Below are 17,722 nucleotides of genomic sequence, written 5' to 3' on the forward strand. Positions count from 1 at the left end.
AATAGCCCCCGCGATATGCAACTTTCAGAGAAGTCAGGAACCAATATACACAGGCAGTTAGGAAAGCAAAGGCTAGCTTTTCCAAACAGAAATTTTCATCCTGTAGCACAAACTCAAAAAAGTTCTGGGACACTGTAAAGTCCATGGAGAATAAGAGCACCTCCTCCCAGCTGCCCACTGCACTGAGGCTAGGAAACACTGTCACCACCGATAAATCCACGATAATTGAGAATTTCAATAAGCATTTTTCTACGGCTGGCCATGCTTTCCACCTGGCTACCCCTACCCCGGTCAACAGCCCTGCACCTCCCACAGCAACTTGCCCGAGCCTCCCCCATTTCTCCTTCACCCAAATCCAGATAGCTGATGTTCTGAAAGAGCTGCAAAATATGGACCCCTACAAATCAGCCGGGCTAGACTATCTGGACCCTCTCTTTCTAAAATTAACCGCCAAAATTGTTGCAACCCCTATTACTAGCCTCTTCAACCTCTCTTTCGTATCATCTGAGATCCCCAAAGATTGGAAAGCAGCCGCGGTCATCCCCCTCTTCAAAGGGGGTAACACTCTAGACCCAAACTGCTACAGACCTATATCTATCCTGCCCTGCCTTTCTAAGGTCTTCGAAAGCCAAGTTAGCAAACAGATCACCAACCATTTCGAATCCCACCGTAACTTCTCCGCTATGCAATCTGGTTTCCGAGCTGGTCATGCTCAGCCATGCTCAAGCTCCTAAATGATAACATAACCGCCATCGATAAAAGACAATACTGTGCAGCCGTATTCATCGACCTGGCTAAGGCTTTCAACTCTGTCAATCACCACATTCTTATTGGCAGACTCAACAGGCTTGGTTTCTCAAATGATTGCCCTGCCTGGTTCACCAACTACTTCTCTGATAGAATTCAGTGTGTCAAATCTGAGGGCCTGGTGTCCGGACCTCTGGCAGTCTCTATACACTCAGCAAATTGGATGCAGTCTATCACAGTGCCATCCATTGTCACCAAAGCCCCATATACTACCCACCAATGCGACCTGTATGCTCTTGTTGGCTGGCCCTTGCTTCATATTCGTCACCAAACCCACTGGCTCCAGGTCATCTATAAGTCTCTGCTAGGTAAAGCCCCGCTGTATCTCAGCTCACTGGTCACCATAGCAGCACCCACCCATAGCACGTGCTCCAGCAGGTATATCTCATTGGTCACCCCCAAAGCCAATTCCTCCTTTGGCTGCCTTTCCTTCCAGTTCTCTGTTGCCAACGACTGGAACGAACTGCAAAAATCACTAAAGCTGGAGACTCATATCTTCTTCACTAACTTTAAGCACCAGCTGTCAGAGCAGCTCACAGATCATTGCACCTGTACACAGCCCATCTGTAAACAGCCCATCCAACTACCTCATCCCTATAATGTTCTTTATTTTGCTCCTTTGCACCCCAGTATCTCTACTTGCACACTCATCTTCTCCACATCTGTCACTCTGGTGTTTAATTGCTATATTGTAATTATTTCACCACTATGGCCTATTTATTGCCTTACCTCCCTTATCCTACCTCATTTGCACACACTGTATATACAGTGAGGGGGAAAAGTATTTGATCCCCTGCTGATTTTGTACGTTTGCACACTGACAAAGAAATTATCAGTCTATAATTTTAATGGTAGGTTTATTTGAACAGTGAGAGTCAGAATAACAATAACAAAAAAATCCAGAAAAACGCATGTCAAAAATGTTATAAATTGATTTGCATTTTAATACTTTTTCCCCTCACTGTATACTCTTTCTATTGTACTATTGACTGTATTTTTGTTTATTCCATGTGTAACTCTGCTGTTTGTGTCACACTGCTTTGCTTTATCTTGGCCAGGTCACAGTTGTAAATGAGAACTTGTTCTCAACTAGCCTACCTGGTTAAATAAAGGACTTGTTCTCTACTAGCCTACCTGGTTAAATAAAGGACTTGTTCTCAACTAGCCTACCTGGTTAAATAAAGGTGAAATAAATAAAATAAATAACTTGACATACACAATACTAGACCAATGTATTTGGTCTGGTATTGTTCACCTTTTGATGAAATGAAACCTTGACAATGAATCTGTACAGTATTAAAACAGGATCGGTGATCTTTAAAGTGGAACAGAAGAGATACTGTTGACTCACTCAGAGACATACTAGTGCACTGAACAACAGGACTGAGTTGGAATGACTGTACACTGATTTACTGTAATCTCTGCAGTAACCAGGTTTCCATCCAACCATTTAAATGCAGATTAATTACCTGACGCACTAAAAAGTCATGACAGAGGCTTATGGAAACAGGAAATGTCCACAGATGGTGGGATCTTTTTTTTTTTATGTCTAAGAATTAATTACGCAAGAAATAGCAGTGGAAAGACCTTTATGTGCAAATGTTGATATAGAAACAGAACATACCAGTACATGGGCAGCTTTTTTTGGGGTTGACATTTCATCTATTTTCATTCTAGATTTGATAAATTTGTTTTCAAGGACAGTGTGTAAGAGAAGTGGAAACACAGAAAGGCTATAACGCCACAGTAATTTATCAATAATCAAAATCAGGGCCATTTGAGAGGTGATATTCTTTACTCAAGTGAACGGACAGTCAGCATCCCAATAGCCTGGGCCAACCATAGGCCTATATACAGAATGATTATATAGCCTATATACAGAATGATTTATATAGCCTATATGCAGAATGATTTATATAGCCTATATGCAGAATGATTTATATAGCCTATATGCAGAATGATTTATATAGCCTATATGCAGAATGATTTATATAGCCTATATGCAGAATGATTTATATAGCCTATATGCAGAATGATTTATATAGCCTATATGCAGAATGATTATATAGCCTATATACAGAATGATTTATATAGCCTATATGCAGAATGATTTATATAGCCTATATACAGAATGATTTATATAGCCTATATGCAGAATGATTTATATAGCCTATATGCAGAATGATTTATATAGCCTATATGCAGAATGATTATATAGCCTATACATCAATTGTCTCCAACTCAGCGGCTGGCTCGGACCCAGTCGGGTGTCCCGACTCCAGGCTCGTTTCCAAGGAGACGCTTGAACAGTGTAAAATTTACATGACAAATGATTCACACTGGTGCACGCCAATGCAACAAGACCCCGATGATCATCATCATCATCATCATCATCATCAAAACACATTACTTGAAGTGTTACTGTCCTGAGCTCTATTGGCATTCGTAGGATAATATAAAACGTACCTATTTTTGCTTCATACAAGTCAGCAGGGTGACACACACACACACACACACCTATATACACAGATAATACAAATCAGAGACAGATATATGGAATGTAATTGTTAAACATCAACCATGATTGAGTCCCAAATGGCACCCTATTCTCTACATAGGGCTCTGGTAAAAAAAAGAAGTGCACTACTTAGGGAATAGGGTGTTAATTGGGATGCACATTATGACAAAAATAAAATGGACTTGTACGCACACCCTTAATCCACCCCTCTATTACAGTGATTGGATGAGCTACAGGACTGCTAAACATTCATTAGGTGGCAGAACTGGGCCTTTATCAGGATGAAATGAATGGCTTCATATGGCTTTCCAAACAGCATCAAGCCGTCTGTTCAAAGTCATATTTCTTTGAAAGTCACAATTTTGTTTTCCCCTTTGCAAACAATACTAAAGTAGATTAAGTGATACATTTCCCTTTTACGTAAAACAATTCACTTACTGCTGTTCATGTGTAAGTGATGCACACCGCATGGATTAGATTAACAGAAAATAATAAAATGTTCGTTACATTAACAAATAATCCCAGTCTCAATGTGAACCTGGAAACATTTAAAATAACATTTCTCTTTCAGGGACACACATTAGTGACATAGTCCAGACAGATATAAACATATCTCTCATATTTCACCACATGACAGCGTAACCGTCATCACTACACATTCTAATGAGACGCCTGATTTATAGTAGTCGCCCGACGCCAGTTTGTGCCATCATGTCAACTCCTTGTCACATCAAATAGTTTGTCTTGATAGGGACAGCAGTGGAGTAGGCAAGAGCACAAACAGATCTGGGACCAGGCTATAGGAGGAGGAGGAGACGACAGATCTGGGACCAGGCTATAGGAGGAGGAGGAGACGACAGATCTGGGACCAGGCTATAGGAGGAGGAGGAGACGACAGATCTGGGACCAGGCTATAGGAGGAGGAGGAGACAGATCTGGGACCAGGCTATAGGAGGAGGAGGAGACAGATCTGGGACCAGGCTATAGGAGGAGGAGACGACAGATCTGGGACCAGGCTATAGAAGGAGGAGACGACAGATCTGGGACCAGGCTATAGAAGGAGGAGACGACAGATCTGGGACCAGGCTATAGGAGAAGGCACCAGATCTGGGACCAGGCTACTATGTTCACAACACATCACTGATTCAACATCCATCACGAGCCTCAGTGTGACTAGTCTGAACCACCTCTCAGCCTCTAACACCACAAACTCAAATGTTATCTTTACACATATACAGCTACTGTACCTGGAATGATTCTGGTACAATTAGAGAGACAGTTTAACCACAGGAGGGACAAAACACAAACATAAGAAATATGAAAAAAAGAAAAAAAAAAGCCACATAGCTAATTTGCATCTGTACAGACGGACTAGCCAAATCAAAACACAGTGTACCAGTGAGTTCTCAACTTATTGGATCCCCCCCCCCAAAAAAACAGATCAGCCATTCAGTTACAAAGGCTACTCTGAGTGACTGAACAGTTTCCAAAAACACCCTGTAAAGAACAGGAAACTGGTGAGCAGGCAGGCCCCTTGAGTGAGTCAGGCTCGACCTCTGCCTAGGACCTCTACAAATAAATCTCTATCCTGACGGAGAACGATATCTTTGGGATAAATAAGCTTTTTAGTGGGCCAAGTCCTTCTGTCTGAGGAGCACAGCTCTGCCCAGCAGAGGGAATGCCATGGGCACATCTTTTTCATTTACAATCTTCTTACTTTATTTTTACAATTACAAAGTTCTCATTATCTCATCGGTGTTACCCCTGTAGCAAGAAAGTAAAGTTTAGCATTTGGGTTACACAATGACGATAATCACAACAACAAAAAATGTATATACCATACCAGTCAAAAGTTTGGACACACCTACTCATTCAAGGGTTTCTTTATTTTCTACATTGTAGAATAATAGTGAAGACATCAAAACTATGAAATAACACATATGGAATCATGTAGTAACCAAACATTATTATATATATTTTTTAAATAAACATACATTTTATATTTTATATTATTCAAAGTAGTCACCCTTTGCCTTGACAGCTTTGCACACTCTTGGCATTCTCTCAACCAGCTTCATGAGGTCACCTGGAATGCATTTCAATTAACAGGTGTGCCTTGTTAAAAATGTATATGTGGAATTTCTTTCCTTCTTAATGCGTTTGAGCCAATCAGTTGTGTTGTGACAAGGTAGGGGGGTATACAGAAGATACCCCTATTTGGTAAAAGACTAAGCCCATATTATGGCAAGAACAGCTCAAATATGCAAAGAGAAACGACAGTCCATCATTACTTTAAGACATGAAGGCCAGTCAATACGGAAAACTTCAAGAACTTCGAAAGTTTCAAGTGCAGTCGCAAAAACCATCAAGCGATATGATGAAAATGGCTCTCATGAGGACCGCCACAGGAAAGGAAGACCCAGAGTTACCTCTGCTGCAGAGGATAAGTTCATTAGAGTTACCAGCCTCAGAAATTGCAGCCCAAATACATGCTTCCTAGAGTTCAAGTAACAGACACATCTCAACATCAACTGTTCAGAGGAGACTGCGTGAATCAGGCCTTCATGGTCGAATAGCTTCAACAAAACCACTACTAAAGGACACCAATAAGAAGAAGAGACTTGCTACGCCAAGAAACACAAGCAAGTAGGTGAACGGATGATCTCTGCATGTGGGTCAAGTAACACAAGCAATGGACATTAGACCGGTGGAAATCTGTCCTTTGGTCTGAGTCCAAATGTGAGATTTTTGGTTTCAACCACTGTGTGAGATGCAGAGTAGATGAACGGATGATCTCGGCATGTGTGGTTCCCACAGTGAAGCATGGAGGTGGAGGTGTGATGGTGCTTTGCTGATGACACTGATTTACTTAGAATCCAAGGCACACTTAACCAGCATGGCTACCACAGCATTTTGCAGCAATACGCCATCCCATCGGGTTTGCGCTTAGTGGGACTATTATTTGTTTTTCAACAGGACAATGACCCAACACACCTCCAGGCTGCAAAAGGGCTATTTGATCAAGAAGGAGAGTGATGGAGTGCGGCATCAGATGACCTTGCCTCCACAATCACCCGACTTCAACCCAATTGAGAAGGTTTGGGATGAGTTGGACCACAGAGTGAAGGAAAAGCAGCCAACAAGTGCTCAGCATATGTGGAAGACTGTTGGAAAAGCATTCCAGGTGAAGCTGGTTGAGAGAACACCAAGAGTGTGCAAAGCTGACAAGGCAAAGGGTGACTACTTTGAAGAATATAAAATACATTTTGATTGGTTTAACACTTTTTTGCTTACTACATGATTCCATATGTGTTATTTCATAGTTTTGATGTCTTCATTATTATTCTACAATGTAGAAAATAGTAAAAATAAAGAAAAACCCTGGAATGAGTAGGTGTGTTCAGACTTTTGACTGGTACTGTATATTTTCTTTTTTGAGGGGGGGGGGGGGGCCCTTCAGCAAAGTTTTCAGTCCCAGGTTTTGCTTTTAAAAATGCTTTGAGGAGAAAGTTACATAGGTTTAAAAGTGCCTCCTCAGTTGTGGCTGGAAGCGCATGTAGAGGAACGTAATGGCTGCAGCAGCTCCCAGGACAGCCACCAGTATTCCCAAGGAGGAGACAGAAGAGTCACCGTCAAGCCTGGAACTGGTGGGACCATTCATGGCCATGGTGGGCTGTTGGGAAAGAGAGACGACTTCACTGGCAACAAAGTGACATGTTACAACACATCCGAGTGAGTTCAATAGGCACGAAAAGTTAAAAACGGGAAGGTAGGTACTATCTGAAAATGCTCATTTTTTTTGTTTTCAATTGCAAAAACGCTTTGCTACAATGTTCCCTAATGAACACGACCCACCCTGCCTAAGATGTTGGTTGATTGAGAAGGTCCAGATGAGTGAAAAAGAGCCTGCGGTAGTCACACTCACCCTCTGCTGCACGCGTAGCTGCACGTTCTCTCCTGCTGACCTGAACAGCTCCACTGCTGCACTGTGTGACAGGTTCTCCAGCTTTTGCCCATTTATCTACATAAGACAAAACAGAGGAAAAATTAAAAAAAAAAAAAAAATCACAGATCAAATACTAGACCTAAAGTAGACCGTACCATGATAAGTTAAATTTAGGATCTCCTTTCCAGAGATAAGACTGGAGTCTTCTGCAGTAGATGGCTAAAACCTCCAGCATAATACACATTTCCCCAGATAGACTATTTGATTCATTTATTGATTCAAATATCACATTCCTCCTCCTAACCTCTCTGCTCCCCAAGCTAGTCGAGATGAGCTTATCTGCTTCCCAAGCTAGTCGGCTCTCTAGCAGTTGAGCTAGTAGAGACGAGCTTATCTGCTTCCCAAACTAAAAAAAAAATTGAAAGTCCATATTTTATCTTTACCGCCAATATCTTGTCTCCCTCTTGTAATCTTCCATCCAGCGCTGCTGCGCCGTTCTCTTTGATTTTTGCCACATAGATCCCACTGTCATTCAGAACATACTGCTGGTCCAGACCTCCCACTATGTTAAACCCTAGACCTGGAGAGAAAGAGAGAGACATACATACATACATACATACATACATACATACATACATACATACATACAGAGAGAGAGATATAGAGAGAGAGATATAGAGAGAGAGATATAGAGAGAGATAGAGAGAGAGATATATAGAGAGATAGATATATAGAGAGAGATAGAGAGAGAGAGATAGAGATATATAGAGAGAGAGAGAGATAGAGAGAGAGATAGAGAGAGACAGACAAAGACAGAGAGAGAGTACAGTAAGTGAAAGTGAAACAGCCTACTGATAACTGTCTGGATATCCAAAGGAGGTGAGGCCATAGAGAAATATAAAGCATTCTAATTCTATGGGGAAGGCCATGTAACCATGGTAATGCAGCAGGTAGTACATGTTGGGGACAGGTCAGGAGAAGTCTGCTGATTTGAATGTTGGTATCTATGTGGGACAAAGTACAATCATATTCACTCCAAAAAGCGTATAAAATGCCCTTCCATGCAATCAGGCTTCTTGTCATGTCATAAAATAACATTGCCTAATATCTACATCACCGTAAGGGATGTAAGTGAAAGTGACCTAAAACTTGAGAACTAAATGGTTCTGGGACAAAGACTTGCAAACACACACACATTTCAGTTTTGACAGCTAAAATATTGGTATGAGTAGTAGCGAATACTACTTTACAGGGATCGGATTGTCACTTCTGATTATCTGAGAAATGCTATTGGCGTTAAAAATAAATTAGTAGAGGCTATCAGTTAGCTAACATAGCTAGCTAGTTGCTAGCTCGATTCTCATTTGGCTCAGTAACTAGAGGGTGGAAAACTCAAATATCGGTAGCGTTCAAGTTGCAGCCTATTTGCTATGACCAAATTAGATACCAAGTAGGCAAAAGGTGAATAAAAAGACAGCTAGCTGAGTTACTTAGCTAGCTAGCAAGCAACAGCTTATGAGCTAGCTACCTAGTTAACCAGGCTATCAGTTTGCTATCTAGCTAGGTAGCTGTCGGGAGTTGCACCTACAAACTATTTTCTTACCTTGTGGTCCTCTTTTCAACTGTATACCCAGCACGGTAGGCGCTGTATACTTTGCTGACCCGTTCATGATGTAAGGAAATCCGAAGGACAAGCTAAATAGCTGTTTTAGGGGGGGGGGGGGGGTAGGTCTAAATGTGAAGGTGAACTCATGCAGGAGTTGTGTCTCTGATGCCCTCTGATGGACTACAACTCCACTTCCCAGACGGCTCATCAACCCACTGCTCTTACTTATCATGACCTCTGATTGACCCCCAACCACAAATGTTTCTACCGTTCATGTGCACACAGGAAACAGAGCTTTCCAAAAATACGATACGAGTAGAGTTTTACAAGTGAGTCGTGTACTGTAGCCACCACTCCTAACACACCGACACCAGAATTACATTCATTTTCCAATGACACGCTGCGTGGTGTGTACGTTGGATTTATCTAACGTATGCGTCCAAACTGTACGCGTAGACCGCTTGACAGAAATGGCAGCAGAAGGAGAATGTTGACCTTTTGTTGCGTACATATCCAGATGATGCTGCGAACTATTTTGCGCGTTTACTACTCTGTGTCTGAAGCGTAAGAAAAAGGAAAAACAGCTTCTGTCGACCAGTGGTTCACCTCCTGGTCGACAGAAGGTATTGACTAATGATTACAACCCCCGGCCTATCCACAGGGGGTATTGACTAATGATTACAACCCCCGGCCTATCCACAGGGGGTATTGACTAATGATTACAACCCCCGGCCTATCCACAGGGGGTATTGACTAATGATTACAACCCCCGGCCTATCCACAGGGGGTATTGACTAATGATTACAACCCCCGGCCTATCCACAGGGGGTATTGACTAATGATTACACCCCCGGCCTATCCACAGGGGGTATTGACTAATGATTACAACCCCCGGCCTATCCACAGGGGGTATTGACTAATGATTACAACCCCCGGCCTATCCACAGGGGGTATTGACTAATGATTACAACCCCCGGCCTATCCACAGGGGGTTTTGACTAATGATTACAACCCCCGGCCTATCCACAGGGGGTATTGACTAATGATTACAACCCCCGGCCTATCCACAGGGGGTATTGACTAATGATTACAACCCCCGGCCTATCCACAGGGTGTATTGACTAATGATTACAACCCCCGGCCTATCCACAGGGGGTATTGACTAATGATTACAACCCCCGGCCTATCCACAGGGGGTATTGACTAATGATTACAACCCCCGGCCTATCCACAGGGGGTATTGACTAATGATTACAACCCCCGGCCTATCCACAGGGGGTATTGCTTATGAATGAATACTCATTAGAATATATCACCAGGTATAATGATCAGCGCTCAGGTTTCCCCTCGATATAGATCTAGGATCAGCTTCCCCTCCACCAATCCATTAATGGGTAAAATCCACAAACTGACCCAAGATCAGCTTCCCCTCCACCAATCCATTAATGGGTAACATCCACAAACTGACCCAAGATCAGCGTCTAAACAGTTTGCACATGAGCGGGTACTTCAGGCAGAACAATGTGTGACTGCTGAGAACCACTGCTGAAGAAGAAACCATTGATAACTAGTCATAAAATGTATCAGCTCTCTCTTCATTCTTTATTGACAAAAACTTCATTTTGAAAATAATACTTAGTCTTTGGTAACATCTACAAAGTGATACATTGATTTAGCTACTACAGTTTACATTTCATTTAGCTGTAGATCTGACTACTTAATAATATTTACGGACCTTAAATCAGCGAGATCTAGAGGATTAATACTGGAAAATGTCTAAACACATTTGTTATGATCTTAGCTAAATGAACACTAGGCCAGCCTACAGTACACAGAGGCTCTCGCTATCCTTCTATATTCTAGTCCATGTCCATTCAGCCTTGCAGACAGCATTGCAAATAAAATAGTGGTTCAAAGCAAAAAAGCCACACGGATGTTCAGTCCATTGGTTACACACACACACAACATGCATCATAACCCTGAAAGGCTAATTTGTAATTATAAACAGTAAACAGACATACAAACAATATACAGCCTATTTTGCTGTCATCATGACAACATTGTGAAATGCTAAGGACACGTCCCCTTTGTCCTAGAGACATTTCATGCAGAATAAATATGGTTACTTTCCCTAGAACCGCCGTTAAAAGCAGATATCTCCTTCTCTGTTACATATAGTCTAGTTCCTTGCCCTCATTTGTATAGATTATTACAACGTTAAATGACACAGTCAAATAATTCGATCTCTTTTACCTATAGCCTATAGGACATGCTGTGCAGGGCTTTTCACACCACTGAGCTAAACCGAGCCAAAACCGAGCCAGCCTGGTTACCCATCCACCATAGTTTCTGGAACCATGCTGTAAAGGACAAAGTGAAAAGAAAGTGTCCGAGCTAGCAGGTTGGTTTGGGTCAGCACGATAGTGTGAAAAGAGGTATGTGAGCTCCCCTCCCCCCATCCAGATCATTGGCCACAGTGTCAGTCAGGTGAAGTGAACTGGACTACATCCCAAATGGCACCCTATTCCCTATGTAGTGCACTACTTTAGACCAGAGTCCTATGGCACCCTATTCCCTATGTAGTGCACTACTTTTGACCGGAGCCTATACGGAATAGGGTGCCATTTGGAACTCAGACGTAGTCTCTCTCTCTCTCTCGAGTGTTAGATCATGCTTGGGGCCACGCTGTAGAGATTGACATCTCCCACCACGCGCAGCAGGGTGACGTCCTCAAACCCTCCGGCTCTGTGCTCATACTCCAGACAATGGTTCCCATCCACAGCTACTTTAAACGAGTCCTCTTCCACTAGGATCTTCAGCTGCAGGGAGGGACAGTCACAACAACAACAACTCAGCAATTAAATAAACTTTAGTGTTCAAACGTGAATACAGAGCTTAAAAAGGTGCAATCTTTAATAGTTACTGATCTTTGTCTGAAAAAATGTATTAGAGATTGTAATTAATTTACAGTACAGATAAGTGATTATCTATAGTTGAGGTCACAGTACATCATTACACAACACCAGGGGACCTCAACCCTGCTCAATACTGTACCTCAAAACACCAGGGGACCTCAACCCTGCTCAATACTGTACCTCAAAACACCAGGGGACCCCAACCCTGCTCAATACTGTACCTCAAAACGTTGTCCAGGAACGAAGGGGAAGCCTCCATCCCTCTCCTCTGGACCCCAACTCCCATCCAGGTTGGAGTTACGGACAACCTGTTGTTCATAGAAACGAGGGTTGAGGTGGAACACAATCTCTTCATCGTCCTCCTCATCCTCCTCTTTTAAAAAGTCAACATGGAACCTGGAATAAAAACACATTTTGTTTTCATTTATCATCACCAATATACACAAAGACCATGCATTTGACTATATATAAGGAGTATGAATGGATATACAGCGCCTTAGGAAAGTATTTAGACCCGTTAACTTTTTCCACATTTTGATATGTTACAGCCTTATTCTAAAACGGATTAAAATGTTTTTTCCCCCATCAATCTACATCACAATAGCCCATAATGGCATCACAATACCCCATTATGATAAAGCAAAAACAGGTTTAGACATTTTAGCTAATTTATAAAATAAAAAAAAACTGAAATATCACATTTCCATAAGTATTCAGACCGTTTGCTCAGTATTTTGTTGAAGCACCATTGGCAGCGATTACAGCCTAGAGTCTTCTTGGGTATGACGCTACAAACTTGGCATACCTGTATTTGGAGAGTTTCTCCCATTCTTCTCTGCAGATCCTCTCAAGCTCTGTCAGGTTGGATGGGGAGCGTCGCTGCACAGCTATTTTCAGGTCTCTCCAGAGATGTTTGATCGGGTTCAAGTCCGCACTCTGGCTGGGCCACTCAAGGACATTCAGAGACTTGTCCCGAAGCCAATCCTGCGTTGTCCTGGCTGTGTGCTTAGGGTCATTGTCCTGTTGGAAGGTGAACCTTCACCACAGTCTGAGATCCTGAGCGCTCTGGAGCAGGTTTTCATCAAGGATCGCTCTGTACTTTCCCTTGATCCTGACTAGTCTCCCAGTCCCTGCCACTGAAAAACATCCCCACAGCATGATGCTACCACCACCATGCTTCACCGTAGGAATGGTGCCAGGTTTCCTCCAGATGTGACGCTTGGCATTCAGGCCAAAGAGTTCAATCTTGGTTTCATCAGACCAGATAATCTTGTTTCTCATGGTCTGAGTCTTTAGGTGCCTTTTGGCAAACTCCAAGCAGGCTGTCATGTGCTTTTTACTGAGGAGTGGCTTCCGTCTGGCCACTCTACCATAAAGACATAATTGATGGAGTGCTGCAGAGATGGCTGTCCTTCTGGAAGGTTCTCCCATCTCAAAAGAGGAACTCTGGAGCTCTGTCAGAGTCAGCATCGGATTGTCTCGGAGCTCTACGGACAATTCCTTTGACCCCATGGCTTGGTTTTTGCTCCAATCAATATAATTTACCACAGGTGGACTCCAATCAAGTTGTAGAAACATCTCCAGGATGATCAATGGAAACAGGATTCATCTGAGCTCAATTTAGAGTCTCATAGCAAAGAGTCCGAATACTTATGTAAATAAGGTATCTATTTTTTTTATTTGTAATAAATTTGCAAACATTTCTAAAAACCTGTTTTCACTTTGTCATTATGGGGTATTGTGTGTAGATTGATGAGGATGTTTTTTTATTTTTATATTGAATCCATTTTAGAATAAAGCTATAACATAACAAAATGTGGAAAAGTCAAGAGGTCTGAGTACTTTCTGAAGGAACTGTACATAAAGACGATGCTTTTGACTATAGATAAGGGGTATGAATGAATGGATGGATGAATGAACAGATAAATGAACGGATAAATGAATGGATTAATTCATGAATGGCTGAATGGTGTGTGTGAGTACCTACCTTTCTCCTCCAACGATGGGTTCCCCTACAATGGTGATCAACAGCCTGGACATGATGCCAGCATGGAGAGGCAGTTCGTACGGCATCGGCTGAAACGGACGTTATATTTACATGTCATCATCAGATGCACTACCGGAAGTGTCTCAGGAATAATACAATAACAGGTCTAAACTGTCTTATTGATTTGATTTGATTTTTGATTTATCAACATATCTAATGTAAAAGTGCACATTTAAAGATACCACAGTACTTCACCCCAATTACTGCACTGGAAAAATCACCATATAAATCCAATCAATTATTATTAGTTACCACATCCAGAGTGGTCAGTAGTGACACTAAAACGTAGCCCTCAGACCAATATACTACCATTGCAGTTTCTAGAATATCAACAGCTTTTTTCCAGCCCTGCAGCAAATCCCTAGCCTGATCCACCATCCTGATCACTGCACTCAGTGTAAGCTGGTGAGATCGGGATGGTCAAACAAGGCTAGAAACCCTCCAAAGAGACACACTGCCTGGACAGAGACGCTGCAGGGAAGACGAGGATAGAAATGCACCAGGAAGCAAGCAAGCGATGTGTAGCGTTTTAAAATCATGTATTTACTCACCAACATGCCTCCTGGAGCTGCTGATCCCCCATATGGTCCCATGGGACCTGGACCGAAAGAGCCAGGGTGACCAGGCTGGGGAGGGAAAACTCCACCGCCCCCAGCACTCCATGATCCAGGGGGGATTGGAGGGAAGGCCCCACCAGGGAACCCAGGGAAGGTGCCTCCTCCAGGGGGGAAGGCAGCTCCTGGACCTCCAGGCCCATACATCCCCCCACCAGGCTGGGCTCCTGGGTAAGGCACGTTGGGGTAGGGTCCTGGGGGTGCTCCAGGGCTAGTCTGGAAGGGTTCAGATGGGTACTGCATTGGGCCTCCAGGGAAATGACCGGGGGTTCCACCAGGGGGGAACTGCCCAGGGAACTGTCCAGGTGCTCCGGGTCCCGCTGGGTACTGTCCAGGTGCTCCGGGTCCCGCTGGGTACTGTCCAGGTGCTCCGGGTCCCGCTGGGTACTGTCCAGGTACCCCTGGTCCGGGCGGGAACCCACCAGGGGCAGAGGGAGCTCCAGGATACTGCCCTGGTGCTCCTGGACCAGAAGAGAACGGTCCTTGGCTTCCAGGGAACTGCCCTGGGGCCCCTGGACCAGACTGTGGGCCCCCAGGGAATCCCCCAGGAGCAGAGGGCTGTGTTGGGGCTCCAGGAGCTGCACCAGGCCACCCTGGGTTAGTGGGCGGAGGAGCGGCTGGGTTGGGGTTACTTGCTTTCTCAGCTTGGCCCGGGACATTGTCCGCTATGGCATCTGCCAGCTGCATACCAGAAAGGGAGATTCATTGGTACCATGATCTTCACCAACACATTTACCAGTTTAAATAACGTATACATTGATGATAAACTTGATTGATAAAAATAGCTAACTCACCGAGAAATCCATGTCCTGAAAGGTAATGGGGGTAAAATAAAGTTGTTAGGTCTGAAGCTTACCATTGACTAAAACTTGACATATAACAGCCTGAAGTAGCTAGTTAGCTAGCAAGCTATCACAAGCTACCTAGCTATAAGCTTTTTATTCAACTGGATGGATTACAGACTGGTTAGTGTTGCACACATGCAGAAAGCTAGAAGCTAGCGTCGTGGCTCGATGTACACTTACGTAGTTAACTAGCTAGCAAACACTAGCTAGCTAGCTAGCTGATTAGACATATTTATAATGTTCAACGATCAAAGTACAATCAACACATGTTTTAAAAGTACGGTAGCTAGATGATTCAACGTTACCTCGACAAAAGAGAGACGTCTTTCAACAATTTCTAAAGTTAAATACAATAAGAATGTACCAGGTTGAGATTAAAAAAAATACTGTACAAAACTCCTGAAAGGAAGTGGACAGTCTGCACACGCCTAGAATATGACGTAAACGTCCGGCGGAACCAAATGGGTGCGTTCCAGAGTCACATGCATTTTCTTGAATTGAAGCCAGTCAGCAATTGAAGATTACCGCAGAGCAACAACAAAAAGTACAAAAAAAAAATGAATAAAATAAGTAAATCTACCTTTTCTCCCTCAACTTTATATGAGTAAAAACTCAATTAGTACAGTATGAAATGATGCGAAAATATGTCAATGAAAGACTGTCAATTCGTGTGGGGCGGCATACTGTTTTTGTTCGCTGGAGATCATGTGTTTTAGTGAGCTTGGCTTCATAGTCATGGTTATCAACTGGTACCGCAGAAATGGAACCTAAATCACAGAAAATAGATGTTGTGGTGGCAGCTGCAGAGATGTACGAGATTTTACTGCAGATGAGTTAACAAGGTGTGTTGAATGATAGTGTTCCGTAGTGATGTGAGGCTTGATTCATAACTCGCTGTTACGCAGGGCGGGCGGGTTTAGGGTCATTAAATATTGTGTGGATGAAATGGCGGGTTGAATAGAGAGAAAACTACACCTTAAAAAAATCCATCAATGTATAATTATTGTGCATTTTATATCTATAGCCTACTTTGAGGTTTTTCTTTAACTATTTTAGGTTATCTGGCAATGGTGCATAAGCTTTAGGGCCAAACTGTAAACGCTCCAAATATGCCATTCGCCAAATGGGCAGAATAAGTTATCATCGATCCACGGACGCTAAAGGGGCAATGTCAGAGATGAATTCAATAAGAGAAAATCTGCGAAATGCAGAGTTGAAAATAAAGAGAAGGGAGGTCCAGAAAAGTAGTTTTTTGGAAAGAGCATTAGTGAGGTCGGACATTGATGTTGGGCGATTAGGCCTGGCTTGCAGTCTGCGTTCCAATTCATCCCAAAGGTGTTTGATGGGGTTGAGGTCAGGGCTCTATGCAGGCCAGTCAAGTTCTTCCATACCGATCTCGACAAACCATTTCTGTATGGACCTCGCTTAGTGCACGGGGCTATTGTCATGCTGAAACAGGAAAGGGCTTTCCCCAAACTGTTGCTACAAAGTTGAAAGCACTCTAGACAATTCTGTGCTTTCAACTTTGTAGCAACAGTTTGTGGAAGGCCCTTTCCTGTTTCAGCATGACAATAGCCCCGTTGTATGCTGTAGCATTAAGATTTCCCTTCACTAGAACTAAGGGACCTGTGCTTTCAACTTTGTAGCAACAGTTTGGGGAAGGCCCTTTCCTGTTTCAGCATGACAATAGCCCCATTGTATGCTGTAGAATTAAGATTTCCCTTCACTAGAACTAAGGGACCTAGCCCAAACCATGAAAAACAGCCCCCGACCTTTATTCTTCCTCCACCAAACTTTACAGTTGTCACTATGCATTCGGGCAGGTAGCGTTCTCCTGGCATCCGCCAAACCCAGATTTGTCTGTCGGACTGGCAGTTGGTGAAGCGTGATTCATCACTCCAGAGAACGCGTTTCCACTGCTCCAGAGTCCAATGGCGGTGAGCTTTACACCACTCCAGCCGATTCTTGTCATTGCGCATGGTGATGCAAGGCTTGTGTGAGGCTGCTCGGCCATGAAAACCCATTTCATGAAGCTCCCGACCAACAGTTATTGTGCTGACGTTGCTTCCAGAGGCAGTTTGGAACTCGGTTGTGAGTGTTGCAACCGAGGACAGACGATTTTTACGAGCTACACACTTCAGCACTTGGCGATCCCGTTCTGTGAGCTTGTGTGGCCTACCACTTCGCGGCTGAGCCGTTGTTGCTCCTAGACGTTTCCACTTCACGATAACAGCACTTACAGTTGACCGGGGCAGTTCTAGCAGGGCAGTATTTGACGAACTGACTTGTTGGAAAGATGGCTTCCTATGATGATGCCACATTGAAAGTCACTGAGCTATTCAGTAAGGCCATTCTACATTCGAGCGCAGCTCCATGGAGATTGCATGGCGCTGTGCTCTATTTTACAGTGCAAGTATTCAGACC

General features: G+C 43.4%; 2 protein-coding genes across 2 annotated transcripts; both read right to left on the reverse strand.

Moving 5' to 3' along the window:
• Positions 1-6,760: 6,760 nt before the first annotated feature.
• Positions 6,761-9,043, reverse strand: LOC115161892 (synaptojanin-2-binding protein). Its single transcript, XM_029712703.1, has 4 exons — positions 8,875-9,043; positions 7,715-7,851; positions 7,251-7,346; positions 6,761-6,998 (listed from the first exon to the last, which is right to left on the reverse strand). Exons 1-4 carry the CDS (start codon positions 8,939-8,941, stop codon positions 6,846-6,848), a joined length of 453 nt encoding a protein of 150 aa, XP_029568563.1. The 5' UTR covers positions 8,942-9,043; the 3' UTR covers positions 6,761-6,845.
• Positions 9,044-10,453: 1,410 nt separating this feature from the next.
• Positions 10,454-15,740, reverse strand: lgals3a (lectin, galactoside binding soluble 3a). Its single transcript, XM_029712704.1, has 6 exons — positions 15,604-15,740; positions 15,248-15,262; positions 14,391-15,134; positions 13,780-13,868; positions 12,014-12,188; positions 10,454-11,696 (listed from the first exon to the last, which is right to left on the reverse strand). The coding sequence occupies exons 2-6, from the start codon at positions 15,257-15,259 to the stop codon at positions 11,541-11,543; spliced, it is 1,176 nt and encodes a 391-aa protein (XP_029568564.1). The 5' UTR covers positions 15,260-15,262; positions 15,604-15,740; the 3' UTR covers positions 10,454-11,540.
• Between the last annotated feature and the right edge of the window lie 1,982 nt (positions 15,741-17,722).

Source organism: Salmo trutta, chromosome 25 (genome assembly GCF_901001165.1).
Source record: "Salmo trutta chromosome 25, fSalTru1.1, whole genome shotgun sequence".
Classification (NCBI taxonomy): domain Eukaryota; kingdom Metazoa; phylum Chordata; class Actinopteri; order Salmoniformes; family Salmonidae; genus Salmo; species Salmo trutta.

Coding starts and splice junctions, on each gene's coding strand:
- LOC115161892 (XM_029712703.1), bottom strand. CDS start 8,941: ATGAACGGGTCAGCAAAGTATACAGCGCCTACCGTGCTGGGTATACAG. Junction 7,852..8,874: donor GTTGAAAAGAGGACCACAAG/GTAAGAAAATAG, acceptor CTTTCTCTCCAG/GTCTAGGGTTTAACATAGTG. Junction 7,347..7,714: donor AGGGAGACAAGATATTGGCG/GTAAAGATAAAA, acceptor TGTCTTATGTAG/ATAAATGGGCAAAAGCTGGA.
- lgals3a (XM_029712704.1), bottom strand. Junction 13,869..14,390: donor CAGCTCCAGGAGGCATGTTG/GTGAGTAAATAC, acceptor CGTCCGTTTCAG/CCGATGCCGTACGAACTGCC. Junction 11,697..12,013: donor TTCCTGGACAACGTTTTGAG/GTACAGTATTGA, acceptor CCCTCCCTGCAG/CTGAAGATCCTAGTGGAAGA.